Here is a 27901-nt window from a genome sequence, read left to right as displayed (position 1 = left end):
ACATCTTTGATCTTCTGTTATGAATTCTATTGGAGTGGTGTCTTTAATCTTCCCCGAACTTTTTCTATCCTGTGTACTCTGAGGAAATGTTTTCTTGACATCTTTAAAGCCTAACTTGACCATCTTATTTACTGTTTGAATCTCCCTCCCCCACTTCTGCATGCCTGCTTTGGTTGTAATACTTAAAAAAAAAATTTTTTTTTAAACACAGGGAGACTGCATTGCTTATTGATCCAAAAAACTCCTGTTCTTCATCACGCCAGTGGGTTGCCCTGGTTGTGGGACATGAACTCGCCCATCAATGGTTTGGAAATCTTGTTACTATGGTATTTAATATTTTTAAGTGCTCAAATATATTTATTTTTTTCCTGCTGCACCTTTTTTTGTCTACATAGTATTTCAGGTTTGGCTGGAATGTTGTACCAAAAAAGTAGTTTTTTGATTGAAAAACTTTATTTTAAAAGGTCCACTTTGAAGTGTTTATCAGAATATTCTTGTTGATCAAAAGCATGTAGATAATCTTTATTCAACAGAAAATACTTCCTAAACTGTTCTAAATACTGCCTGCAAGCGGGGGGAGTCATGATACTAATTTGGGTGAAAGGAAGAGATTCCATTTAGGTAGAGAGATTCCATGCAGTGAGATTCAGACTAATTGTAGTTTCTTGTGTCATATATATTATGTAGCTCACTAGCTGTAAAGTAACCTGATAAATGACAAACTATCCTTGATTAGGTTGAAATGTTTTTAAGGGTCATTTTCTTCATTGCCTGAAATTTTAAGTTGAAATTTGACAGAAATGAAAGCAAAGAAACAATAACTGTGAAGTATATTAAAATTTCCAACTGTCCTATTGAAGTTCTTGTTTATTATAATGTTTGCAGTGAATGATCTCTGTCCTCTAGTCTTGACCTTTCTCTCTTACTCTGAATAAGTACTATCTATAGCAGCCAACTATGTTAGAGCTTGGGAGCCCAGCGTTTAATAAGTGAACTAGAAGTGCCTCTGCAAAGAAAGAACTGGAGATTCTGGAGCCAGCCAGATTCCCTGATGGCATTTTAGGCTGCCAAAGAGCAGAGCCCAATTTGGATATTAGTTGAGTCCACATGTCACAAAAATAAGCAAGAAAGGAAAACATTTAGCAACTCTTACATATTTGAAAGAGTTTCTAAAGAAAGTCAGCCCTTGAAAGTAAATCCTTTCCTTTTTGCTTTGGATGTTTAAAATTTTGCTTAGGGGTAAAAAAAATTTTTTTGAAATATAATTTTATGTGGAAGTAAGTATACTAGTACCTGTATTCAGTATGTCAGAAACATTCTTTTCTCCTAATGCAGCAAGTTTGTTGCTGCCAAACAATTTTTTTTGCACAGTGTTGAGCAGACTTTATTTTTTATGATTTTATTTTTAAACTTCCAGTAATAAATTTTAGTAGGGGAAATGTGTGCATTCTCATTTTGCTTTTAAACAACTTTTTACTGGATTGGAGCAACTTCTAGTTATTAGATGTCACTTGTTTCATTAACCAAAATTCAAAGGCTTAGAGATAGTTGGAAAATTACTAGGTTTGTACCAGCTTATCTCAGTGGAGGCTTTTAGTTAAATAAGTGCACAAAGCATATAGACAGATAGCCATTTATCAGTTGATATTGAAAATATTTGATCTTTTCAGAATTTTAAAATGCCCTTTTGTTTTTCACCATTGCATTAGTCCTTTGTCCTAAATTCATATAGTATTGCTTTCTTTTCATAAGAGATTTAATCAACTTTAATGAAAATTAGATTGAAATCTCTTTCTAAAAAGTTGATTTCTTTTTCAAAAAGTTGATTTTGTCTGTGACCCATTATATTCTTTATCCACTCCACTGTTAATTCTTATTAACAGATGAGAATTTTATATTTCATAAATGTTTAAACACTAATTCGTTACTGAACTACTTACTGCCATGACATTTCTGTTAATTTCACATAATTCTTATATAAGCAGTACTGCTTTTCTGTTTATCTAGAAAGTTTAACTTTTCAATCAACAGTGATTTTTCCCTGTCATTGTGGAAATAGTTTCCAGTTTTCCTTGTTTGGTTCTGATAAGCTTTCTGTTGTTTTTAAGAGAACTGTTTATTAAACTAAATTTTATGTGACAGTGTAGGCTCTTGCCTATATTTATGCGCTCTCTTCCCCTTTTCCGTATTTAGGGTGTTTTTCATCCTCCTTCTTCCTCCTTTTCTACCTTCAGTACCAGAAATTTACTTAGCAGTGGTGATAATGCTAGTGTCACCAGGTTGGCCTTTCTTGGCATTTCTTTTGTTCAGGGATGTGAGTTATTCACTAAATGTTTTGAAATGAATTTCAGTTCATTAAGAGCTTTAGAGTATAGTGGAAGGGACATATGAGTTTTTTAAATTAGTGGAGTGACAAGCATCTTGTTTTCTTAATATATTTCCATCTTTTGTTTTTAGGAATGGTGGACTCATCTTTGGTTAAATGAAGGCTTTGCATCATGGATTGAATATCTGTGTGTAGACCACTGCTTCCCAGAGTATGATATCTGGACTCAGTTTGTTTCTGCTGATTACACACGTGCCCAGGAGCTTGATGCCTTAGATAACAGCCATCCTATTGAAGTGAGACATAATTTTCACTCATTGGCCTTTGCTCTCATTTTCAATAAAATATATAATTTGTTTATAGAGATACTTAGGACTCTGAAAAGAAAATTGCATGGGTGATGTCATTTACTTTTGTAGTTTATGTTTCCATTCTTGAAATTCTAGCAATACTAAGTTCTAATTATGTTTCTTTTTAAACATCTATGATCTGTGTAGAAGCAAGTGCTCTGTACCCATAAGCATTCACTAAATAGATTTTTATTGAATAGTGTGGGGGAACCATAGCTGTTGGGTAGTATGATTCTGTTGTTTCAGAGAAAATTCTGAACATACTTTTTATTGTTGTCATTGTCTGTTTTTATATAAATATTTTAATTCTTTTGAGTTAGCCTGTCCTTATTTTAGCTAGTTTATCTGTATAAATTTTGCCTCTAAAGAGCTAGACTTAGAGTCTACCTGGACATATTTAACCAGGGTCCTGTGTAACTGTAAGCCATTACAATTAGTGCAAGACGTCAAATGTTTTTCATCTCTCCCTTCCTTACCCTCACTTCCCTACCCACAAAGAGATCAATAGTGACTTGCCTCCCAGCAAAGCAGTGCCAAGGTTGGAACCCAGGTCCTAAGAGATGATGGGGATTGTGTTATATATTCTATTTTATTAGTATTAGTTATTAAGCCCTTTTAAACAATTACATGTTATGAGTCAACCTAAAGGGAAAAAGTATCTTATGATTTAGAAGGGTTTTCCTAGAAAGCTTTTTATGTAATTCAGTATTACAGGCTGTCTGCTTCCTGTCATAACCTTGAATCACACTGTCTGCTAGGTCAGTGTGGGCCATCCTTCTGAGGTTGATGAGATATTTGACGCTATATCATATAGCAAAGGTGCATCTGTCATCCGAATGCTACATGACTACATTGGGGATAAGGTAAAAAAGCAATTTAAAAAATCTTCCATTCTTTTATGCTGAAGCCATAGAGTTTTGCATGAAAAAAAAAAAGTTTGATTTTATTTAGGTTAAGTTCCTAAGTGATTTTTCTAGAATTTATAAGGATAGTACTCTGGCTTGTCTTTATTTCTTTTTATGCTGATTATTTTGGTCTCTGAGATGAATGATGTTGCAGATATGTTTTGGGGGTTGGTGGAAGTCTGGTATAAAACTTAAAAGCAAAAGTAGAAGGCAAAGAGTATGCATTTTTAAACAGAAAGTAGTAGACATTGGGGGATACATGTGTTTTAGTAAATCTAACAGTCAAGTAATTTGAGTAAATTAGTTTTTGAGTACTATATACTCAAAATATACTATAATTCTAAGTTCTGACTCTCCTGGATTTTAAAAATTGTGTTTTCTCAGGACTTTAAGAAAGGAATGAACATGTATTTAACCAAGTTTCAACAAAAGAATGCTGCCACAGGTAATCTTTCTATCTCAATAATCCATTGAGATAGAAATGGAGAGAAAGTGTTGGCATACTATCTAGAGTGTGACATTTTATTTTTTCTAAATACTTAATTTTCCATGTGCTAGATAGGAAATAGAGTCGACGTATTTGAAGATGTGTTACATCATGGATCAACAATATGAATCAGGACCTATTATCCTTTTGGTCATCCTCCAGTAGTCTGCTTTCCACAGCTCAATGTTTTGTCACTTTAAAGAGTCTGAAAAGTTCTGTTTACTTTACCAGAGCTTGTTCTTTTTGATGATTTGTGGGTTTTGTTGCCCTTCGTTGACCATTGGCCATTAAAATAGCTGCAAATTAACCATTTGTAGGAGTGAACTTGTGGAACTACAGATTTTCAATGAAGTAAATTCTTAAGATTTTATGATGGTCTATTAGATATTAGAGTCAAAAGGAAGAATAAAGGTGTAATAGTTGATTGACTGTGAAGCTGAGTTCCTTAGTGAACAAAAATAGTTTAAAATACAAGATTTGTGTAATGTCATTAGTATAGGTCTGGGGTGGGGCCTGAGAGTCTGCATTTCTAACAGACTCCCAGGTGAAGCCAGTGCTACTAGTTCATGGACTGTACTTTAGCTTACCAAAGTGTAACTGGTACAGGGTGTACCATGTAACTTTTTTTGGTTTGTTTTTGTTACTTATGAAAGACAATTGGCAGTTCAAATACATTCCCGTTAATCATCCATGATTTTTATCCTCTTGTAGCAGTTGTAGTGCTCTCTGTCTACTGTCTCCGCCCCGCCCTTAATTTATGCTTTCTTAATCTCTCCCCTGGAATTCACTACTAATTTACTACTCGCCTTGTCCCACTCTCTTCAGTTTCATCTCTCACTCTGAGGCTAGCTAGGGTTATCTTTCTAAAGTGAATATCTAATTACATCACCCTACTGATTAAAAACACTTGAGATGCCACATTCCTTTCACGATAAAGTCTATACTTCTTTGTAAGCCATACAGTCTTGAACAGTTCAACCCCTGCCTACTTTTTTAGCCTCATGGCCTGTTGCTCCCACACATGCGCCTCTGTCTTCAGCTTATTGAATGTATTGCTGTACTGACATTTTCTGTCATTTCTTATACTTTCCTCTTTTTTTTTTTGGCCGTGCTGCATGGCTTATGGGATCTTAGTTCCCTGACCAGGGATCGAACCCGGGCCCACGGCAGTGAAAGCTCAGAGGCCTAACCACTGGACGCCGGCGAATTCCTTTTTATTTACCTCTTTGTACCTATATTCTGTCTACCTGGAATGCTCTTTTTCCCACTGTCTAATGAACAACTCCTCTTCAAGCTGCAGACCAAAAGTTTACCTCTTGTGAAGCCTTTATTCTTTGGATTTTTCTTTCTCTGTTCTTGCCCCTGTTATAGTATGTACCACATTGTATTGTTGTTTTGCTTATTCTACCACCAGAGTTGTTTGACCATATGGGTCAAAAACAGCATCAGCATTGAGTATTTTTTAAACTTCTGTTAATTGAATGGGTATAATAGTTTTAAGTTTGTGAATGATTGTTTAGTAGTGACCTTGAATATGTTTCCATTTGTTTGTTTCTGTTTCTTCTTGTTTGAACTCACCTGTTTGTCTTTTGTTTATAACTTGTAATTTTTTAATAAATTGGAACAATTAAGAACATCTTAGAATATAAGACCATAGAGTTCACTTAATGGGAAGGCAAGGGGAACGTTAATTTGGCCCACTGTTCCTGAACCTGAAAGAACCACAAAATTGGTCAGTGTTGCAGTGCCAAGAGTTATATAAAATTTCTGGTTTGTTTAGGAAAATAAAAATGGAAACATTTTAGATTTTCATTGTTTGTATATCTTCTAGAGGATCTCTGGGAAAGTTTAGAAAATGCCAGTGGTAAACCTATAGCCGCTGTGATGAATACCTGGACCAAACAAATGGGATTCCCCCTCATTTATGTGGAAGCGGAACAGGTAAACTTATAAAAAGTCCTTCAATTTTTTCGATATTGTATTAAATGAAATTCAGTCAGTGTTATCAAATTTGCTTTTCTGTCCTTTAAGTATTCTAGGTAAGATTTAAGCCAGCCCTTATACTCTTTTCTCAATGATTTATTATGTCTATACCAAACAGTTTACCCCCATGTCTTTAAAATTATACATGCTTATGGTAGAAAACAAAATATTGTCTGCCCTTACTGTCCCCAAGGAAAACACTGTAACCTTATTGATATAGTTCTAAAATCACCAAATGAGGTTTATTCTGAGAATGCAAGGTTGGTTTAATATTAAAAAACAGTCAATGTATTGACTCATAGTCACGACATTAACAGAATCAAATTAGAAAAACCACATAATGACCTCACCTGTTGCATAAAAAGGATTTGGTAAAATTCAACACCCGTTTATAATATCATTCTTTAAAATTAGGGTTTTTTTTGTTTTGTTTTTTGTTTTTTTTTGTTTTTTGCGATACGCGGGCCTCTCACCGCTGCAGCCTCTCCCATTGCGGAGCACAGGCTCCAGACGCGCAGGCTCAGCAGCCATGGCTCACGGGCCCAGCCGCTCCGCGGCATGTGGGATCCTCCCGGACCGGGGCATGAACCTGCGTCCCCTGCATCGGCAGGCAGACTCCCAACCACTGCGCCACCAGGGAAGCCCTAAAATTAGTTTTTAATGTTGGATGGCATTGTGATTTTGATTAGAATTGCATTCATGTTAGTTGAACTGTTATCTGAATTCAGACAGGTGTAGTTCAAAATGAGTTGTCCTCCAACAGTACTGAGAATTACCATCAACCTATAATGCATACCAGAAAGTTTGTCTTAACTTAGTTTAATTGTATGAAACTATGAAATCATTCTCTTAAATTTCTTTGCCATGGTTTTATAAGCTGCATAGGGAATTAATTCCATTCTTTTTTAGGGAGGAGGATTCATAGCTCTTTTTTAGATATGTGTTTGTCCTTGTGGTTCTGCATTGTCCATGAAGCTAATATTTTACAAAGGCTCAATGTGGCAATAAAGTATATACATTGGAGAACCTCTCAGTTAGATTGGCTGCAAGCATTTGCAAAGGCAGTTTAGGGAACACAATTAATCATATTTGGTGAGAAAGGATATCTAAAACTTTAGTGAGCTGTCATTGTGACCATTCTGTTTCTTTCTAGTTTATCAGAAGAGAGGACACTAATACCCCACTTCCTCCCAATGTTATTGAGACTCAGCGAACTTTTCCATCAAGCTACTTTCAAGATCTTACTTTTTCTCTGCATTTTTTTTTGTCTCCAAGCACAGCCAAACTAATCCTCCATTTTACATTACAATAAAAAGCCTGTCTATGGCTCAGTTCTTTTACAGATAGGAGAACTCTGCAACATTGTATCTTGATTATGATCTGTATCTCACTTTATATTCCCTAAATTTAAATATTTTTGCTTTATTTCTGAATCAATTTAAAAGTCACCTAATAACTTTTTCAAGGAAATCTATGTGATACATAATTAATCAGTGATGTAGTATCCGTATTTAAGTTCATTAGTAGTTTCTTTATGGCATCAAAGTGGCCATTGCTTCCTCACTCAAATTTTTTAGTTTTTCATTTCTGTCTCTTGCAGTTTATCCCTTCATAAAGGTCATTGACCCAATTTAGTGTTTGATTTAAGTGATCTTAAAATTGTTTTATCTTGCATTATTTAAAATGTCTAGGGCATAGTAACAAATGATAACTAAATAAAAGATTGCATATTGTTGAAGTAGTTTTTTAAAAATATGTACTTGCCTTTGTTCCTTCTGGCTTTTTAGTTTTTTGCAGTACCTCTCCCCGACTTTTTTTTGTGTTTCATTGCAAAGCTCATCCTTTGAAACAAGGTGTGTGCTGCTTTCATGTTTGTCAGTTGTTCTAAAAATGACTTTGGATTCTGAATTCAGAATTTGAATTCTGAATATTGAGTCCCCATGCTAATTTAATGTTGCCACTTTTTGGAAGTAGAAAAGGCTGAAGACATAACCTTCCTCCATAAAGGTTAACTATGTATCCTTTTTGAAAACTTTAACACTTTGAAGTTCTTATCTGGATACATATCTTTTCACATGAGCAATATTTCATAGCACCTGGCCTTTAATTTTTAGAGTATTGTTATTTTGAGGCCTTAATGCGAAATAGTGACTTTTCTACCATTCTGTAGTATCATGCTCTTTATCACCATTGCATTTTGTATATTCAGGAGCCATTTGGCTATATGGTTTCACGTCTGCTTTGTCACAGAGATGTCGTCCCCTCCAAAAAAAAAAGTGTTGTTGCTACTACAGCCTTTATTTTGTTTTGCTTCTTTAGATAGAAGATGACAGACTACTGAGGTTGTCCCAAAGGAAGTTCTGTGCCAGTGGACCATATGTTGGTAAGCAAATGGCTATGAGTGGGAGCTGATCAGTGAGTTTGGATACCATACCATAGTGTTCAAACTAATAAGAAATAATTATCCATTTAAAAATATTTTTAATAGAATTAAACAGAAACAAGGTAATGGTAATAGAATAAAAACGAAATCTAGGAAGTCAAAACAGGAGATTCATGGGGTATTTGTAGTATTGTCATATTCTTAGATTTTTGAAAGTCCATGTCTCTGTGTGTTATTGGGGGCTGTAATGAATGAAGAAGTATAGGAACACTCAAGGGATGTCTCTAACCTTAATCCCTAAAAGAAGACTTGGTATGCATTTGTGTACTAAGTCTTATGCACTCGTGTGCTAAGTACATTTGGTATATTTGTGTACCAAGTGTATACATTGTGGCTAATTTTTTTTTTTTTAATTCTTGGGCGTAGTAAGTAACTAAGCAAATAAATAAAGCCTAATGATTATTTAGATTTATTATGTACCAGTCATTGTGCTAAGCACTATAACTGACCCTTATTTTATACTCTCAGCAACCCTATTAGGTAGGTCATATTATTTCTGTTTACAAATAGGGAAGCTGAGACATAGCTAACTAAGTTAAATTGTGCAAGATAACCTATATAATAAGTCAAAGAGTAGGAATTCAAACAAAATAGTTGGATTATATAAGTTTATAATCCTTAAGTTTATACCCTTAACTATCATTCAACTCTGCTTTTTCAAGTATTTCTACATGACATTAGACTTTTTTGTTGTTGTTTAATTATTTTCGGCTGTGTTGGGTCTTTGTTGCTGCACATGGGCTTTCTCTAGTTGTGGTAAGCGGGGGCTACTCTTTGTTGCGGTGCGTGGACTTCTCACTGCAGTGGCTTCTCGTTGCAGAGCACGGGCTCTAGGCGCGTGGTCTTCAGTAGATTTGGCACTTGGGCTCCGTAGTTGTGGCTTGCGGGCTGTAGAGTGCAGGCTCAGTAGTTGTGGCGCACGGGCTTAGTTGCTCCACGGCGTGTGGGATCTTCCTGAACCAGGGCTCAAACGAGTGTCCCCTGCATTGTCAGGTGGATTCTTAACCACTGCATCACCAGGGAAGCCCGACAATAGACTCTTTTACCCAGGGAATGAAAGATGAATTGAAAAATCAAGAAGTAAACTGTTTTTCTGCACCTTTCTCACTTCCTTTAAAATAGTAGTTCCCAACAGGGGGAAGGGTATATCAGAATCACCAATGCCTTTTCATGTTCCACCCACCAAATGATGATGCACTCTACTAGGTTTAAGAGGTACAGCCTTCAACCCTTAGTCTTAGCATTCAGAGTTACTCTTAATAAATATGTCTGACAAGTGAGGTGACATGTTTATTATCTAAATAAATAGTGTCACAGTTGCTGTTTTCTGCACATATCTGCAATCTGCATTGTAGGACCGACAGGTTTTGCAGGTCTTTCCAATGCTCTGTGACCACTCTAGGCATTATTAAAACCTGAATTATCCCAGTGTCAGGAGGGAATTTTCATTTGTGGTTTAGCCTGATAGCATAAAGCTATATAATTTATTAAGATAGTTTCATTAATGTACTGGGCAATGACTCTTTTGTTTGGCATCTTAATGCAAAATCTGTTTTGCTGTATAATACCTAACAGAGTGTATGTATTTGCCTTACAAAAGCTTTGGCTTTTAGATGTGACTCCTCAGTGTTCGAATCCAGCAGCTCCCAAGGTGTATCCTATCTGTCGCAGAAATAGAATCAGCCCTTCAGTTTCTCAGCAGTGTATATACCTGTTAAGAATTGCACCTTAGAATTTGTTGTTGTTGTTGTTGTTGTTGTACGCAAGCCTCTCACTGCTGTGGCCTCTCCTGTTGCGGAGCACAGGCTCCGGACGCAGCTCACAGGCCCAGCCGCTCCGCAGCATGTAGGGATCTTCCCGGACCGGGGCATGAACCTGTGTCCCCTGCATCGGCAGGCGGACTCTCAACCACTGCGCCACCAGGGAAGCCCTGCACCTTAGAATTTGTTTTTAAGTGCTATGTGAGAGCTTTAACCCACTCGAAATGTCTCTTACTAGTAAAATCATTATTTCTTTTGCTCTGAAAAGGGAAAACAACAATTAAATTAAAATTGTTGTATTTGTGATTCTACAAGTAAACACAGTGTTCTCTTTTTCATAGGCTATTGTGATTTCATTAGTAAATTCTCTCTTCCTTATTATTATTCAGGTTACCTGGAAGAGTTCATGTACCATTAAAAATGAGCTATTGGCTTAACAATTGGATTCAAACCCATGCATGGGACACCACTCCTCTCTCTCTACTTTACCTTCTATTTCTCCCAGTGAGAAATTATTTTTCAAGTTTCTTCTTTGTTCTTCTCTTGCTTAAGGAGAAGACTGTCCCCAGTGGATGGTTCCTATCACAATCTCTACTAGTGAAGATTCCAGCCATGCCAAAATGAAGATTCTCATGGACAAGCCAGAGATGAATGTAGTTTTAAAAGATGTCAAACCAGACCAGTGGGTGAAGGTGAGTCCAGAAATGACATAGCCATTTTTATCTTACCTAAATTGATTTATTTCTTTCATTTCCTTTATTCATTTTATGGCTGGCTCTAAATTCTACTGCTTCATTTTGGACTAGGACTTGAAAAGAAAAAAACATTTCTGAACTTTCTTGTGTGAAATTTAGGGCCAACTTTCAAATAGTATTGTCTAGATATTTGCCTTTATGTCAGGTAAGGGAGTGGTCAATAAGCAGTTACAAAGGGATAGGATTAAACAGGAAAAAACTAGTAGTCTATGTATAAAGTCACATTAACCAAAACATTTGTAGTCTTGCAACTTCAAACTGCCCTGTCATTGTAATGACATGTTAACTTCAGTGATGTGTTGTCATTGTGCATGTACAACTATAATCAAGTGAGATCAGACATATAATAATCAGTTTGTGTCACTGAAATGTGAAATTACTTTTAGCTGGTGTTTTAAAGCCATTTCACAACACTAAGAGTCAGTAAATATTATTTTTCATTATTCTGTACTCTGCCTTTCATAATGAAAGTATCTGTTACAGACTTTTCTCCCAATTATAGGTTCCTAATAGGAATTATACATTGTCTCAGGCTTTTGTGCTTGCAGAACTATTTCTCCCTCTGTTTTAATTTTTTTAATATATTTTTATAATATACCCAGTGGAATACTATATTACCATTTGAAATTACATTCTGGAACATATGTAGCAATATGAAATTTTTCTTATAAGAAAAAACACTATGATTGTTATTAGGTAAATAAAGGTGTTATTCCTATAGTAAAAGATAAAGGGAATCAATAAAATAATTACTGTATTAGAAATGTGAAGTGACTTAAATATATATAAATAGTAAAATATTTATATCTTTTTTAAAAAATTAATTTATTTTATTTTTGGCTGTGTTGGGTCTTCGTTGCTGTGCGTGGGCTTTCTTTAGTTGCAGCGAGTGAGGGCTACTCTTCGTTGCAGTGTGTGGGCTTCTTACTGCGGTGGCTTCCCTTGTTGCAGAGCAGGGGCTCTAGGCGCACGGGCTTTAGTAGTTGTGGCACGCGGGCTCAGTAGCTGTGGCTCACAGGCTCCAGAGCTGTGGCGCACAGGCTTAGTTGCTCTGAGGCATGTGGGATCTTCCCGGACCAGGGCTCGAACCCATGTTCCCTGCATTGGCAGGCGGATTCTTAACCACTGCACCACCAGGGAAGCCCAAAATATTTATATCTTATACTGTCATTTTATCATTAAAATACTTTGCATATAAATATTATCAAAAATATTTTTGACTGTTGGTAAATAGCCTATAGAAAATAATGATAGTCAATGATTACCTCACTCCAAAAATCATATGAAATTGCCTTTTAACTCCATGTAATTCTTTAAAATCTAGGACCTGACAGTTGTTATTCTATTGAGGCTCTGGGCTCATTAGATCAGTATTTGTAAAGGTTTAGTCTTCCTCAGAGATTTTATTGTCCAAGTATTTTTATTTTGTAGTAAATGTTTTCTGTAAACTGAAAACCATTCACTGAAATTAGAAATAGAAACTTAGCCGCATTATATCCTCCTTTTCAGCCATGTTCTTTTCACTGTCGCTCACTTTGCCTCCCACTATGCCAAGTTTCTGTTTTCTTTTGCCTCTGTATTCATCTTTGACAACTGATTACTATCTTTATATGTTGTTTCATTTTAATAATTTGTCTGTTAGCATAAATGATCTTTGTTGTTTTTCATCCAGATATACTAAAACTAGAACTTCTTTCATACCTACAAAAAATTGATTTAAAAAATAAATGCAGCTCCTTAATAATACCTGTTGTATATCTTTTCAGTTAAACCTGGGAACAGTTGGGTTTTATCGGACCCAATACAGCTCAGCCATGCTGGAAAGTTTATTACCAGGCATTCGTGACCTTTCTCTGCCCCCTGTGGATCGACTTGGATTACAGAATGACCTCTTCTCCTTGGTGAGCCTCCAGTAGTATGATGGATTTTGCTGATTAAAGGATTTTGTTTTTCCTGGAGTGCCTGACTGCAACATAACTAGAAGAATATAGTTCTTCCTGAAGGTTGAATGCCTTTAGTACCAAAGCAAATGACTAATTATTAATTAACATGACAAGATTGAACCTATATAATTTACCACAAACAAATCTCATTTTATTACTCCTAAGCCAGCTTTTTGCAACTATACTTAAACTATCCTTTGTAAGGCAAAAATTCTTTTCAACACACATAGATACGAACCTTGAAGAAATTTCTCTACTTACGTAGTTTTTAGAAATAATTCAGAGTGATTTATATTTTTCTAAAATAGTGGTTATACTTTGCAGGGAAAGTCTAGTAGAATTTTTTAACATTCCCTTACTATTCAAATTATAATATCCCATTAGCTTTAGAATTATATTTATATTTAGCTTTGTTCCAGAAAAAATTTTAAGGAGCAATTAGTAATATTATCTTTATGACCCCAAAACATAGGTTAGATAATTTCTAGATGTCTCTGTGATAAAATTGTCAGATTCCTCCTAGTGTTCCTTTAATTGGACTTGAAATTTTCATTCCCCTCTGCAGTAACTGGTTTTGGATTCCTCCTTTGTATAAACACAGATTAGCATTGATGCACAAAACCTCACATCTGCTGATTTCATTGCTGAGAGAGACCTGTCCCAGGAGAGTGGTGTGTTTGTGCAGTTGGCTGCTGTAACAGAAGTTCTTTTTCCTAACTCTGTTAGTCAGTTCTGAAAGGACTGAATTTGTAGTGCCTTCCAGTTTGCCTTCTTTTAGAAATGAGTAAAGGACAGGCTGACGTTGACATAGTTTGCAGGTCTAGTTTTGAAAGCGCCTCTGTCAAAAACCAAAGCCCCAACTGTTTTTGCAACTTTTCTGAAAGTATGAAAATTTTCAAAATAAAAAACAATGCCAAGACCCCGGAAACTGAATAGAAATAGGACGTTAACTGTTTTCTTTCTTTTTCTAAATTGGTGGAATTCTAGCAATTTTTTAAAGTGGCTCTTCTATAAATAGCAAAAAAGTAAGGAATGGTGTCATATACAGTTTTTATTTTATAAAATTCTGTAGTAGTCTGAGCTTATATAGTCTAGTCTCTTCCTTAAGGGATGGCTAACTAGCAGAAGATAATGCCAAAAATACATGCTTATGTTTTTTGTTTTGCTTTTGTTTGAAGACTAGATTAATTTATGTTTTTTCCTATCCCAGGCTCGAGCTGGAATCATTAGCACTGTAGAGGTTCTAAAAGTCATGGAGGCTTTTGTGAATGAGCCCAATTATACTGTATGGAGCGACCTGAGCTGTAACCTGGGGATTCTCTCAACTCTCTTGTCCCACACAGACTTCTATGAGGAAATCCAGGAGTTTGTGAAAGATGTCTTTTCACCTATAGGGGAGAGACTGGGCTGGGACCCCAAGCCTGGAGAAGGTAATGGATGTACTGAATGGGGAAAGAATTGATCAGAAATTGGTCCTTTTTTTACTCAGCTGTGGTTAACAATAACAATAGCATCATCTTTGTGTCTGCTGGATGTTACTGTGTATTCAGCTAACTAGTAAGACTTAGGACTTTTAAGCCTCCTGGTGAAGTTACATAAAAACAGTGGTGGCTATGTGTATTTGTTGCTAAATATGATATATGCACAGAGCAAATGGTGGAAATAGAAGTCTTTCACAAAGTTCCAAAGGCCCATTTTTAGTAAAGAAAAGCTAAAGGGCATTCTGGATTATTTTATTTATTATTTTACCATAAATACCAGGCACCTTATGTACAGCTTGAAAAGGTGTTGAGAGACACAGGGGCCAGTTTTCTGAATTAAAGGAGTTACTTGCTTTCTACATGTATCCTGTCCTCTTTATTTCTGTAATCCTGTATTTACTCTTCTGCTGTCATTTAAATGTTGGGAATAGTGATTACAGGGCTTTAAATATAATTATTTTCTACTATATGCTAATAACTGAAGGTGGTATTTCCTCCTGCCCTTCTTATTCTGGCAGTCTTTTACAATAAGAACAATAGTAACAATTATCTAGAGCTCTATGTCTTTCTTTTATTGATTCAACAAATATTTATGTACCCAGTAAATGCCAGGTACCGTACTAGGAGATGGTGGTATAACAGTGAACAAAAAATCACCCTGTGTGGCTTACATTCTAGTGGAAGACACAGCAAACAGTTCAATAGATAATATTTTAGGTGGCAGCAAGTATCGTGAAGAAAAATAAAGTTAGGTAAGGTAGATCAGGAGTAAAAGGAGTAGTAAGCCACTGTTTTATGGAGAGTGGACAGGAAAATGCAGGAAAACTAGTGAGGTGATATTTGAGCGTAAGCAGAAACCTGTAGGAGAGACCTGTGAGGATATCTAGTGGGAAAATGGTCCAAACAGGAAACAGCAAGTACAAAAGACCTGAGGCAGAGGCATGCTTAGATGTTCAAGGAATAACAAGGAGGCTGGTAAAGTCAGGACAGAGAAACTGAGGGAGAGAGGAGGGTGGAAGCATATCAGCTCCTATAGAACCCGTGGGACTTTCACATTTAGTGGTATGAGCAACTCATTTGAGAGTTTAAAGCAGAGGAACATGACTTATTTACTCAGCTGTGTGAAGAACAGACTGTAGCAGGGGAGGCAAAAGAGGAAGCAGGGAGACAAGTTAGAAAGCTATTTCAGTAATCCAGTTAGGTGCTGGTTGCAGGTAGCACTTGTAGGTAGTAAATTCTGGGTATGTTTTGAAGGTAGAACTGAAAATACTTGGTGGTGGCCTGTGTGGTGGAGAGAAAGAGGGGAGTCATCAAATTTTGGCCTGAAGAACTGAAAGAGTGAAGTTACCATATACAGGGACGGGGAAGACTGCTGTAGAAGCAGATTTGGGTACAAAAGGGAATCAGCAGTTTGGTTTTGGACATCTTAAATTTGAGGTCCTTTTAGACATCCAAGTGGGGAGTCCCATGCCTAGAGGTCCAGGCTGACTAGATACATTTAACGCATAGATGGTATTTACAGCCATAAGATTGGATGAGGGCATGGTCAGTCCAAGATTTAGAGATTGGGTAGAAGAGGAGGAATCAGCAAGGGAGATTGACTGGACAATAAGGTAGGAGAGACAGGAGGGAGAGGAGTGTCCCAGAAGCCTTAAAGAAGCAGTAGAGAGGGAGAAGTGATCGTCTGTGACAAATGCTGCTCTAAGTCGGGCAGAATGATGAAGAACTGATGATTGCATTGGCCAAGTTCTGTGGCGTGGTGATGAACAACACCAGAAAGGGAAGAGAGGAAAAGGAGACAGCACTTTTAGACAACTTTTTAAAGGAGTTTTGCTAAAAAGAGGATCAGATAAAAGGGGATAATCTGGAGAGAGATGTGAGGTCAAGGGGACTTTTTTTTTTTTTAAAGTGGGAGACTTTATGTTTTTGTGCTGATGAAAATGATGCAGTAATAGAAAAATTCATGATGTGAAAGAGAGGTAATTGCTGGAGTGATGGCTGAATAATCGAGAGGAGTCAGGATCCATTGCACAAGTGGAGGAGTTGGCTTTAGGTAGGAATACAGCAGATCCATAAGAACAAGACAGGAAGTATATGGACACAGATGCAGGTAAATTGGTGGATGTTGCACTTTCTTTCATGATGATAATATGTGAAACTTTGGGGGCTAAAAAATACCTTTTTGAAATAGGGAGAATGTCATTAGTTTCCCAGCTTTACAGATGGAAGAATCAAACATAGCAAAATAATAAAAATATTGCCTGTATCAACACAGCAAATCAGCACCAGAATTATAAATTGGTTCTTATAAGAACCTTCACTAGCATCGTGTTATCTATTGATTTCTTATGGTTTTCTTAAATGTATTTTTCATGGAGTTACTATTTAAATATGGCAAATTGTGCATGTTCAATTCAGTGACTTGACAAATGCATACAACATCTCCATCACCACAGGAGGTTGCCCTCAGGCCACTTCCCAGTCCCTGCCACTCTACCCACCCCACCAACCCTCACATCCCTTGCAGGCAAACACTATTCTGACTTCTTTCACCCTAGATTAATATGGTCTCTTCTAGAACTTGATATAAATGGAATCATATTATATAGTCTATTCTTTTATCTGGTTTGTCTCACTCAGTATAATGTTCTAGAGATACATCCTTTTTATCGCTGAGTGCTATTTCATTGTATGAATATACCACAATTTATTTGTCCATTGTGCTGTTGCAGTCCATCAGTTTGTATGCTAGGTTAACTATTTTTTTTTTGAGGTATAATCAATATACCACAAAATGCACTCTTTTAAATATACAATTCAGTCTTTTTTCACAGTGTTGTACAACCACCAGCACTATCTAATTCCAGAACAATTTCTTTACCCTCAAAAGAAACTCCATACCCATTGGCAGTCACTCTGTATTCCCTGGCAACTCAGTCCCAGGCAGCCACTAATCTGCTGTCTCATGGATTTGTCTGTTCCGGCATTTCATATAAATGGAATCATACCCTGTGTGGCCTTTTATATTTGGCTTCTTTCATTTAGTATGTTTTCAAGGTTCATCCATGTTGTAGCATGTATCAGTACTTCATTTCCTTTTATAGTCAAATAATATTCCATTGTATTATATGGATATACCACATTTTCTTTGTTCATTTATCAGTTTATGTATGTTTGGATTGTTTCTACTTTTTGACTGTTAGGAATACTGTTATGAACATATGTATACAAGTTTTTGTATAGACAAATACTTTCATTTCTCTTGGGTATATACTGAAGAGTGGAATTGCTAGGTCATACGGTAACTCTGTGTTTAACCTTTTGAGGAATTGCTGGACTGTTTTTCAAAGTGGCCACACCATTTTACATTCCTACCAGCAATGTATGAGGTTTCTAATTTCTCCCCATCCTTGCCAACACTTGTTATTGTCTCTTTTATTCTAGCCATCCTAATTGGTGTGAAGTGGTATCTTGTGGTTTTGATTTGCATTTCCCTAATGGCCAGTGATAGCTTATTGGCCATCTGCATATCTTTGGAGTAATCTATCAGATTCTGATTTTAAAAATCTAAGATTTCAATGTACCTAGCATACTAGTTCTATATGTGACCTTTCTCTAAATCTTGGGTCAAAATTGCATAATCTAAGTCTGTTCCTTTCACACATAATTCTTATTAGTGTAATTACCTAGATGGAGTGAACATTTAGTAAATCAAGTTGGCATTGTAACTATAGACAGAGGCATCATATTTGCTTGTCTAGTGTGTTAAGCACTTCATTTCATTCTTATTTGATAAATTTAAATCAAGTGTTCTCTAGAGTACTAAGGTAATTGATTTTGTTTGTTCAAGACTGTAGACACGGTATAACACAATTATAAGATATCTAGGTGGCGTATTTGTAAAAATAAGCTTTTTAAGTAGTTCTATATCTCTTTTACTTCTCAATCAGGTCATCTCGATGCACTCCTGAGGGGCTTGGTTCTGGGAAAACTAGGGAAGGCAGGACATAAGGCAACGTTAGAAGAAGCCCGTCGTCGGTTTAAGGACCATGTGGAAGGGAAACAGATTCTCTCCGCTGATTTGAGGAGTCCGGTAGGTTTTCATAATAAAGTACCTTGATTTCTAGGTGACTTCATCATTCTGTGTAGTGTGGAATGTATTTAATAGTAACCAAAAATGACCTAAGTATTGACTCACAAATCATGTCTGATTCTTTTCTTTATTTTTTTCCTTTATTTATTTATTTTTTCTTATTTTTTTTTACTTTTTGGCTGTGTTGAGTCTTACTTGCGGCATACGGGATCTTCACTGAGGCACACAGTCTCTTCATTGCAGCGCTCAGGCTTCTCTCTAGTTGTGGCATGTGGGTTTTCTCTCTCTAGTTGTGGCACAGGGGCTCCAGAACACGTGGGCTCTGTAGTTTGCAGCAGACTGGCTCCTTCGTTGACGCACGCGAGCTCAGTAGTTGTGGCACACAGGCATCTAACCTGCGTCTCCTGCATTGCAAGGTGGATTCTTTACCACTGGACCACCAGGGAAGTCCCCTGATTCTTTCATTGTTTTAAGATATTTTATTACAATTTTTTTTTTTTTTTTTTTTGGCTTTACATGGGCTTTCTCTAGCTGTGGCGAGCTGGGATTACTCTTTGTTATGGTGCGCGGGCTTCTCATTGTGGTGGCTTCTCTTGTTGCGGAGCATGGGCTCTAGGCGCACAGGCTTAGTAGTTGTGGTGCATGGGCTCAGTAGTTGTGACTCGTGGGCTCTAGAGCATAGGCTCAGTAGTTGTGGTGCACAGGCTTAGTTGCTCTGCAGCATGTGGGATCTTCCCAGACCAGGGATCGAACTCATGTCCCCTCCGTTGGCAGGCAGATTCTTAACCACTGTGACCAGGGAAGTCCCTCCTGATTCTTTAAATATACACCACTTATGAGGTCTGTAGGCAGCTTCTCATTGATGTGAAGCTTCTCAGTCTGCACTAGGGTACTGAAAGGTGATTGACTGTCCGTGCACATTCTCCTGAAAGACTGGTGTGTTCTGCTGTTACTTACTACCTGCCATCTACCTTTCTGGTTGTTCATGTGGGCTCTTAGATCCTTGCCACAATTTGTATTAATATGTAATATCCACACAATTTTTTTTGACTTGCTTTCTGTCTTTTCTTAACGTTAGAATATTTGGAACAAGATACATTTAATCAGATGCCTTCTTTTTTGTTCCTGTATTCTCTTGTAGGTCTATCTGACTGTTTTGAAGCATGGTGATGGCACTACCTTAGACATTATGCTGAAGGTGAGTAAATTTAGAAAGGGCTCCCACTTTCTGCTTTTTAAGTTGAATTGACATAGAGTATGAGCTTGAGCGGTTAAAAAAAAGTCCTGGCAAAAGAAATACATGCTGATATGCATACTGTAGACATGCAAATATTAGGAAACTGTGAGAGAAATATATAATATCTGTTTATCTGTACTACCAATACAAGTGCCAAAAGTCATCTAATTTTTTCACTTTTTTTTTTACTCACGAATTTATGCATCTTAAATCTTAATACCGAAATGTTAATTTTGATTAAAAAGTCAAGTTCTTAAAACTTTTCCCATCAATGCAAATTTACTTGGGGTTCTGCCCATTTTATACAAAAGGTTTGTTTCTGTGCTTAGAAAAGGGATAGATGATTAGGTGTCTCAAGGGTTTGCTCTATGCCAGTGCCTCTTATGAATGGACAGGAAATTAATTCACTTGCTTTCACAGCCTCTGTAGTCCCAGGGTGGTTGGCATATAATTAAACTCCGACTTAGAAAAATATAGGTAAAACTTTCCATGTCCTTATAATGGCAGTGATCTGTTTGAAAGTCCTAATGCTGTGGAACAAGTGCTATCTCCAGTCCTTGTCCATGCAGTTATTAGTCTAAGAAATAACTTGACAATCTGGTTGCATTAGAGGTGGAGAGAGCTGATTCTACTTATTACCATTAAATAAAATGTGCAAAATGTGCCTAAATACCCAAATCATCTATCAGACCCATTCATTAAATGATCTGCACTTAGGGAGACAAACAGGATAGGAATGGGATGTGCTTTAATACTTCTACCCTTAATCAGAATACTTTTCTTATCCCAAGTGGATCAGAATTGCAAATCTAATTTCTAGTATTTTAGTTCTAAACAAATCCTATTTAAATGATTAGAATGTTTTAAAAAATATATATTATAAACTTTATTTAAGAAACTACATCTCAAACTGTATTGCTTTAACTACCTATCTTGTATAAGGATTTCCTTTCTAATAACATAAAAAAATATACTTCGGGTTTACCTTTCAACTAAATGACATTAAGGTCCCTTCTCATTCTTAATATTCTGTGAACCTATGCACTATAAATCATGTATTTCTTTGCATATGAAATGAAGTACTTGGTATTTTTTGTCTATTCCATAAAGGTGTGGGAAAAATAGGGGTTCCGAAATTTTCATGAGAGGTACTGAGACATTTTCATGTCATGGCATATTTTTAACAATTTATACTAGTATGTTTATTTAATAAATGTTTGCATCTAACACAAGGGAGCTCACAGTGATTCAGCTTTACTATGGAAAGCTCTAATGAAGGCAGAGTCAGGGTTCTTCAAGAAACCAGTCAGGGGAGGTTGCAGAGGGATGGATTGGGAGTTTGAGATTAGCAAATGCAAACTATTATTATGTATGTATAACTGAATCACTTGCTGTACATCAGAAACTAGCACAACAATGTAAATCAACTATACTTCAGTAAAATAAATTTAAAAAAAAGAAAGAAACCAGTTGATGAGAGATAAGGAAGACAGTTTTCTGTTGGTAATTTAGGAATAATGAAGCAGAATAAATAACTTTAATTCAAAGTGTATTTGAAATGTGGTGTTATGATGCCATCTAGTGGACTCCTGTAACAGGTTCTCCAGGGGGTGGGGTGGGGAATGCTTCCTAAAAGCCAGAGTTCAGACCTTGAGTATTAGAGCTGAAAAGGACCTTAGAAATCATCTGTCCACCCCACTCATTTTACAGATGGGGAAACTGAGACCCGGAGAGGTTAAGGACTTAGTCAAGATCACACAGCTAGTTAGAGGCAAAACTGGGACTAGAACCCAGGTCTTCTGACCTCCTATCTATTTTACTACACTGCTGCTCAAAAGAGTCCAAAGGAAAGGAAGAGGAAACTGGGAGCTGTGATGGGGTCTCCAGACACTGGTCAGTGTTAAATCTTCAGAGGGGAAAAAAGGTCAAGAGAGTCTATAAATTAAGTTGTCCTAGAGAAGTATCTCATATACATTTGTAGTTCTAATTTTAAAAAATATATAATAATATTTTGTTTCTAATTATGAAAAAAGATTTTGGTATACTCACTATGGAAGATTTAGAGACTAGAAAAGTATAAAGAAGAAAACAGAACTTACCTGTAATTTTTAAAACATGACAAATATAGCATGTATAATATGATCTTATTCCTGATTTGTTTTTTCTTTATGCTTTTCTGTTTTCTTAATATTCTTCATTCAGCATGTGCTGCTTTTGCAGTTAAAAAATGTGATGATCCCACTGATCAGAGACCATTATTATTGTTAATATTTTGATATGTTTTCAAGTGTTTTTTCCCCTTCACATTAACTTTTTAAAAATTTAGAATCATTTTGCTTTGTCTCTCTTCTTTCATTTAATATATCAAGAGCATGTTTATGTCATCAGACATTCTTAAAATATTACTTTCAATAATGCATCTTATATTTTTCACTATTGTAAATAGTGAAAAATATTATAAATTGAAGTGGTATTAGTAATTATTATTTTGCTCATCTAACATAGAACATTAGTCAGACATCAATGAGTAAAGAATTTGGTCATGACAGGTTGACCCCTTAGATCTTGATGTTGAACTGCTTAGAACTGATGACAAGCTATTCATACAGTAAGCACTTGCACCTAGTGTCTTACTATAGGGGCACACGACAAATTTAGTGCCCAAACATCTTGAAAAATATTCTTTTGTTAATTTCATATCCTGCAGTCTTAGCCAATGAGAATGTAGAGCAAAAGTTTCACCTTAATGGGGGAGAAGTTAATTATCTCTATCTGTATTTTTTCACTATAGCTTCACAAACAAGCAGATATGCAGGAAGAGAAAAACCGGATTGAAAGAGTCCTTGGGGCTACTCTTTCACCTGAATTGATTCAAAAAGTCCTCACGTTTGCACTTTCAGTAAGTTACCATGAAAACTGCTTTTAGAGGGAATTGTTACCCACTGATCTGTAGCAAGTGTCCTTGATTCAGTATTCTCTGCCTTAACCCTAGACTAAAGGCTCCCTCATTCTTGGAGGACTGGAATAAGCTTTTGTTACTAATCACTGTATCTCCCTCTAGTGGTGAGAATCAGAATAGTTGGGAGAGGAAATAAACTGGAAAGCTGACACATCCCTGTGCCTACTTTCTGTCTCTTCCTTTCTTTACCCTAGAGCAGGTATCTATTGAGCAGCCTGTTTGTACCCATCCCAGTGCTTCATTCTCAATTTGGCTGATCTTTAGGTTAAACATTCTCCTCTTTGTTAGAAGCTTCTGGTGCAAGTTATTCCTAAAACAATAAGTGTCTTCAGTGGGATTACTTGGGTATACCTCAACAGCATTTGCCCTTTCTGGCAGCAGATGATGTTCTGGATATGGTAGACTTTTAGTTCTCTTCTTTTTTTTAGGAAGAGGTACGTCCACAGGACACTGTATCAGTAATTGGTGGAGTGGCTGGAGGCAGTAAGCATGGAAGGAAGGCTGCTTGGAAATTCATAAAAGACAACTGGGAAGAACTTTATAATCGATACCAGGGAGGATTCTTAATATCTAGACTAATAAAGGTAGGTGAAAATTTTTGAGTAGCTTGCTTATCATGGGTATTATTGAGAAACATCCATGATTCACTAGACCCATAGATTATGGCCTTTGCCTTTTAAGAGTTTCCTTAAGTAGTTATTAGCTTTACTAAAGAGTTTCTCCATAACCCATCCTGTACCCTCTAGAATAAACTGAAGTTGGGAAAGAATGGAATGATTTGTTTTTATGGTAAATGGAAGTTTGTTCCTAAACTCTTAGTTGTTCTTACTATTTATAAACCATTTTTTTTTCAGCTATCAGTTGAGGGATTTGCAGTTGATAAAATGGCTGGAGAAGTTAAGGTAAGGAAAGGACTGTTTACTTTTCACTTTTCAATCCAGTAAGTAAAAACACTAACCCAATTGTAATGATAGAGTGTTGGGGTAATGTTGTACTTTAGGGTCTCCATGTTCTTGCTTGGAGAAAGACAGGTTAGGTTGTATCTTTAATGCTTGAAGAATTTAGAGTTGGAATCATCTTTGGGGCATTGAAGCGTGGTTGAAAGAATGTGGAACTTGACATCAGTCGACCTGGGTATAAATAATCTGTGCTCTGCCCCTTGTTAGCTGTGTAACTTCAAGCAAGTTTTTTAACCTCTGTGAGCCCGGCTCCTCATCCATAAGATGAGGTGTTAAGATTGTCGTTTAGATTAAGTAACACAGGGGGCCTGGAACATAGTAGGTCCTTGATATTAGTTCTTTTTCCTTTTCTAAAACCTTCACAGGTCTTTTGTAGGCACAATGAGACAAGATGACTATGTAGGGACTCTCCTCTTAGCTCTTAGAAAGACTGATAATCAGTTTAGTGGCAGAGTTCAGCGTTTGGAGGACAAATCTACACTGATTAGGAAAATCTTAACTGTAAGCCTTTCATTGCATTTAATTGCAAAGTATTTCTTAAGTGTCACTTCCACCTTCATTCTTGAAAGCAAGGGGGTTATCAGGTGTGAATTTGGAAATTCTGAGAGCTATAATGTTTGATTCACTTTATGATCCATTGTTAGAAATAAGATTCATTTAGTTTACATTGCGTATTGTATTGTGTTAATAATTACTTTATTGTAAAGGTAATAAATACTCTGAAGGAGAAATATGTATAATTAGTTTGAGGGGAGGGCACTGGTTAAGCTAAGCCTGGTAAAGTAGGTAGAGGCCAGACCGAGGAGGGCCTTGTAGGCCATATTAAACTTTTCCTAAGAATGGGAAGCCCTTGAATGGCTTACAGACCAGATCAAGTCACTCCTTTGTTTATATGATAAAAATTTCACTCTGGCCGCAGTGTGGAGAATGCATAATTTGGAAAGGAGAAGAGAAGATGTCGGGAAGCTAACTCTCCAAGCAAAAATGATTTAGTAGCTTGGAGAAGATGGAGTAAGAAAGAAATTCAGGGGCTTGATTTTGTTAATCTTTAATTCAACCAGTATTTACTGAGTGGCTTCTCTGTGTTGTGAACGTATCTGGGGAGGAAGAACGAAGAGTCAAGGATAATTCCCAGGTTTCTGGTATGTAAATAGTGGTGCTGCTTCTCAAAGTGAAATGAGAGGAAGTCTTGTATCTTACTCAGGCCCTAAGAACCCAACTGTGATAGGAGCCTTGGAGCAGGAGCCATTGTCATCCATGTAAATAAAGTTTGATTTCTAAAAGGTCTAGACTTAATCTGATGAATTAGTCATTCTCTCTTGTATACCTGTGGTGATGACTAGCTGAAAGGAAAGACCCGTGTCCTTTTGCTAGTTGGTATTTTCTATGGAACCAGGTGTACTTCATTAGAAAATGATTTATTCAGCGTTTAATCAATAAGCATTGTGATAATTACAAGAAACTGAAGTAGTTTTACTGTGTGAAAAATGCGAGTCTATAAAATTTTAAATTATTAGGATATAGAAGCAATTTAAGCTTCTTAATTTTATCAACCCTTACAAATTAATCTTTATTTGAAGCAGCCAAAATGTGTTGAGTCCTTAACTACTCTGTGCCAAGTATTATGCTGTTTATATGGGTTGTCTCTTTAATCTTCTGGAGTAAATATTTTCTCATAGATGAGAAAACATACTTAGAGCAGTTAATTTACTCAGTCACAGGATAGTACATGATGGAGCCTAGATCAAGTCCCAAGTCTGATTCCAAAACCTAGACTTCAAGTAGGTTTTTTAACCCCTGTGAGCCAGTTTCATCTGTAAAATGAAGTGATAAGATTGTCATTTAGATGAAGTAACTAACACAGGGGGCCTGGAACAGAGTAAGTCCTTGATACCAGTTCTTTTTTACTTTCTTTTGCTGGTTGGACAATGAACTTAAAAGAAAGGCCGAAGGTTCTGTCTCTTTACTGTTAACTTTTGATTAGGTTGTAAGCATATAATATATTTGGAGGAGAATTCCTGTAGGCAGGTACAAGGAGCTGCTTGTTTTCTTTTAGCCTGGAGGTGGCAGTGGTAAATTTTCATGAGTGCAGCTTATGAACCCTTTATAGGCAGTGGGTATTTTTTCAGAGCCTGTGATATTAGCTTCTTACTATTGCTGGTAATGATCCTACATTCTGGGTTGTTTTATACCAGGCTTTCTTCGAGAGTCACCCAGCTCCTTCAGCTGAGCGTACCATCCAGCAGTGTTGTGAAAATATCCTGCTGAATGCTGCTTGGCTAAAGCGTGATGCTGAGAGCATCCACCAGTACCTCCTTCAGCGAAAGGCCTCACCACCCACAGCATGAACCCGGAGCATGCCGCCACTGCGGTTCTGCTGCTTCATGCAGGGATAAGGTGGAGCGACCGAACAGCTGATTCATATGCCAAGAATTTGGAGTCTTCTTTCAAGCCAGTGGGGGTTGGACATTGAATGTAGTTAACTGGTTCCTGCTCACACTCCAGAATTAAATTCTATTGAAAAAGGAAAATCAGCAATTCAGCAAAAAAAATAAAAAATAAAAAAATGTAAATATGATAGTAATAAAATAGAGCATAACGAAACTGTGAAACTTCCTGAAGCCTTGTCAGTGGTTAAAAGTATTTAACACTCTCCTGTTAATGACAGATGTTCTGTTTTTATAACCTACCAAAAGGAAACTAGAGGCTTCTGGGTAAAGAGGATTTTTGTGAAATGGGTTCTACAAGCAGCCTACAAACCAAGGGTAGTGTCCATTGCTGGGGATGTTAAACATGAAAGGCTGATAGCTGGTATACATAGAGTCTGTGCATAATTTCAAGTGGGTTTTTTTTTTTTTTTTTGGCATGGGGACTGATCAGGAAGATATATTTTCCTGCATAACTCAATCTGAACCAAGGATTGTAGTTTTCCTCCTTGCTTTCCCTTCTGTGTGACCCCTTGGCAAAAAAAAAAAAAAAAAAAAGTTTAAAAAAAAAACCTATCCTGGTCTGGGTTTTTTCCTCCCCTAGTTCCATCCCCAACCCACCACCCCGGTGTCCTTCTTAGAGATAAAGAAATAATAAGGAAACATCTTTTATAGCCACATTAAATAAGAGAAACTGATATACATTATTTTTTTCTTTCTTTTTTAAGATGACTTTTAAGAACCCTGAAATGCATATAGGTGAGACAATAGAAATGAAAGGTTTTCATCCAGGCCTTTCTGAAGGAGTTACTCTGCTGAAAATGGTCTTAGTTGTCTGACAGGCCAACTGTTGAATCTCTTTATGACAGTATCAACACTGGCTTCTTCTGGTTCATTTTGGGCATGTAAGAAGTCATTGGTAACTGCTGCAGGGCCTATATATTAGTGGTAACTGGTTTTAAAAACAACAAAGACTATAAGCCTGTGTGTGCCACTCTGCTTCCACAGTGTATCCTACTAACAAGCCTCACCAACCTAATCCAGTACATTTTAAGTCTAAATCTCATTCCTTTCCTCTTTCCCTACCTTTTTTCTTTTCTTTTTCTTAAAAAAAAATATTTTTGTGTGTTATTAACAGGAATTCATATTTGGTGTGGCTTAACTGTATTTCAGAAGGTCATCAGATTGTGAGACTGCTTCCTTGAAACATTTTTGTGCTATTGTTTTAAAAAAAATAATTAAAAAACAGTTGGCGTTAATAAAAATGTCAATGTGAAATTGATGTCCTGATGTCCTTTATTCTCTCTGATAAGCAACTAAAACCTTTCCTATCATTCAGTAGGATTATGAGAAGTTTTACTACCATAGGATTTTTCTGAGTCTAAGAAAATCCAGTTGCTGAATTCCTAATGAAGAGTACCTAACCAGAAAAATCTTAAGATTCCTCCTAAATTAGTTCTGGGTTAACTCAAAAGTCTCTTATAGTCAGCATTCAGGAGTCAACTTGAGCCTGCCAGTTCCCATTTATTGAGGCTTCCTTTTATCTAGGCATGTGCCACCGGCAAAGCAGGGGCATCAAAAAGACTGAAAGAAATTCTGCTTTAATTAAAGAACTCACAGTCAAATTCTGGAAAGAAGTTATTTTAGTTTCAGCATACATGCAAGTTTTGTGTATACTGGTTTAGCAGTTTGAATATGTTGGGGAAGAGGTTGCGCTAGGTATCTTCCGCTTCCTCTTTAGAACTGCTTTTCATCCTGCTCTGCGTCCCAGGAGGTATTGACCCCCATGGACTG

General features: G+C 36.7%; 1 protein-coding gene across 3 annotated transcripts in view; it reads left to right on the top strand.

Moving 5' to 3' along the window:
* Positions 1-27385, top strand: part of NPEPPS (aminopeptidase puromycin sensitive) — a 97313-nt gene extending 69928 nt beyond the window's left edge. For 2 of the 3 annotated variants that reach the window (XM_079906179.1, XM_079906181.1), the window contains 15 exons: positions 212-326; positions 2458-2622; positions 3435-3539; positions 3966-4026; positions 5900-6009; positions 8371-8434; positions 10807-10946; positions 12776-12910; positions 14163-14382; positions 18384-18526; positions 19668-19724; positions 22555-22662; positions 23151-23306; positions 23577-23624; positions 25877-27385. In XM_079906179.1, the coding sequence (XP_079762305.1) occupies positions 212-326; positions 2458-2622; positions 3435-3539; positions 3966-4026; positions 5900-6009; positions 8371-8434; positions 10807-10946; positions 12776-12910; positions 14163-14382; positions 18384-18526; positions 19668-19724; positions 22555-22662; positions 23151-23306; positions 23577-23624; positions 25877-26029 (1780 nt within the window). In that variant the 3' untranslated portion in view covers positions 26030-27385. Of the gene's footprint in view, positions 1-211; positions 327-2457; positions 2623-3434; positions 3540-3965; positions 4027-5899; positions 6010-8370; positions 8435-10806; positions 10947-12775; positions 12911-14162; positions 14383-18383; positions 18527-19667; positions 19725-21473; positions 21806-22554; positions 22663-23150; positions 23307-23576; positions 23625-25876 lie in introns of those variants that run through there. The other variant, XM_079906180.1, reaches the window with a different exon arrangement.
* The last annotated feature ends 516 nt before the right edge of the window (positions 27386-27901 follow it).

This window comes from Stenella coeruleoalba (assembly GCF_951394435.1).
Source record: "Stenella coeruleoalba genome assembly, chromosome: 19".
Lineage (NCBI taxonomy): Eukaryota > Metazoa > Chordata > Mammalia > Artiodactyla > Delphinidae > Stenella > Stenella coeruleoalba.
Note: the sequence above shows the minus strand (reverse complement) of the source record. Positions and strands in the feature narration are given on the sequence as shown.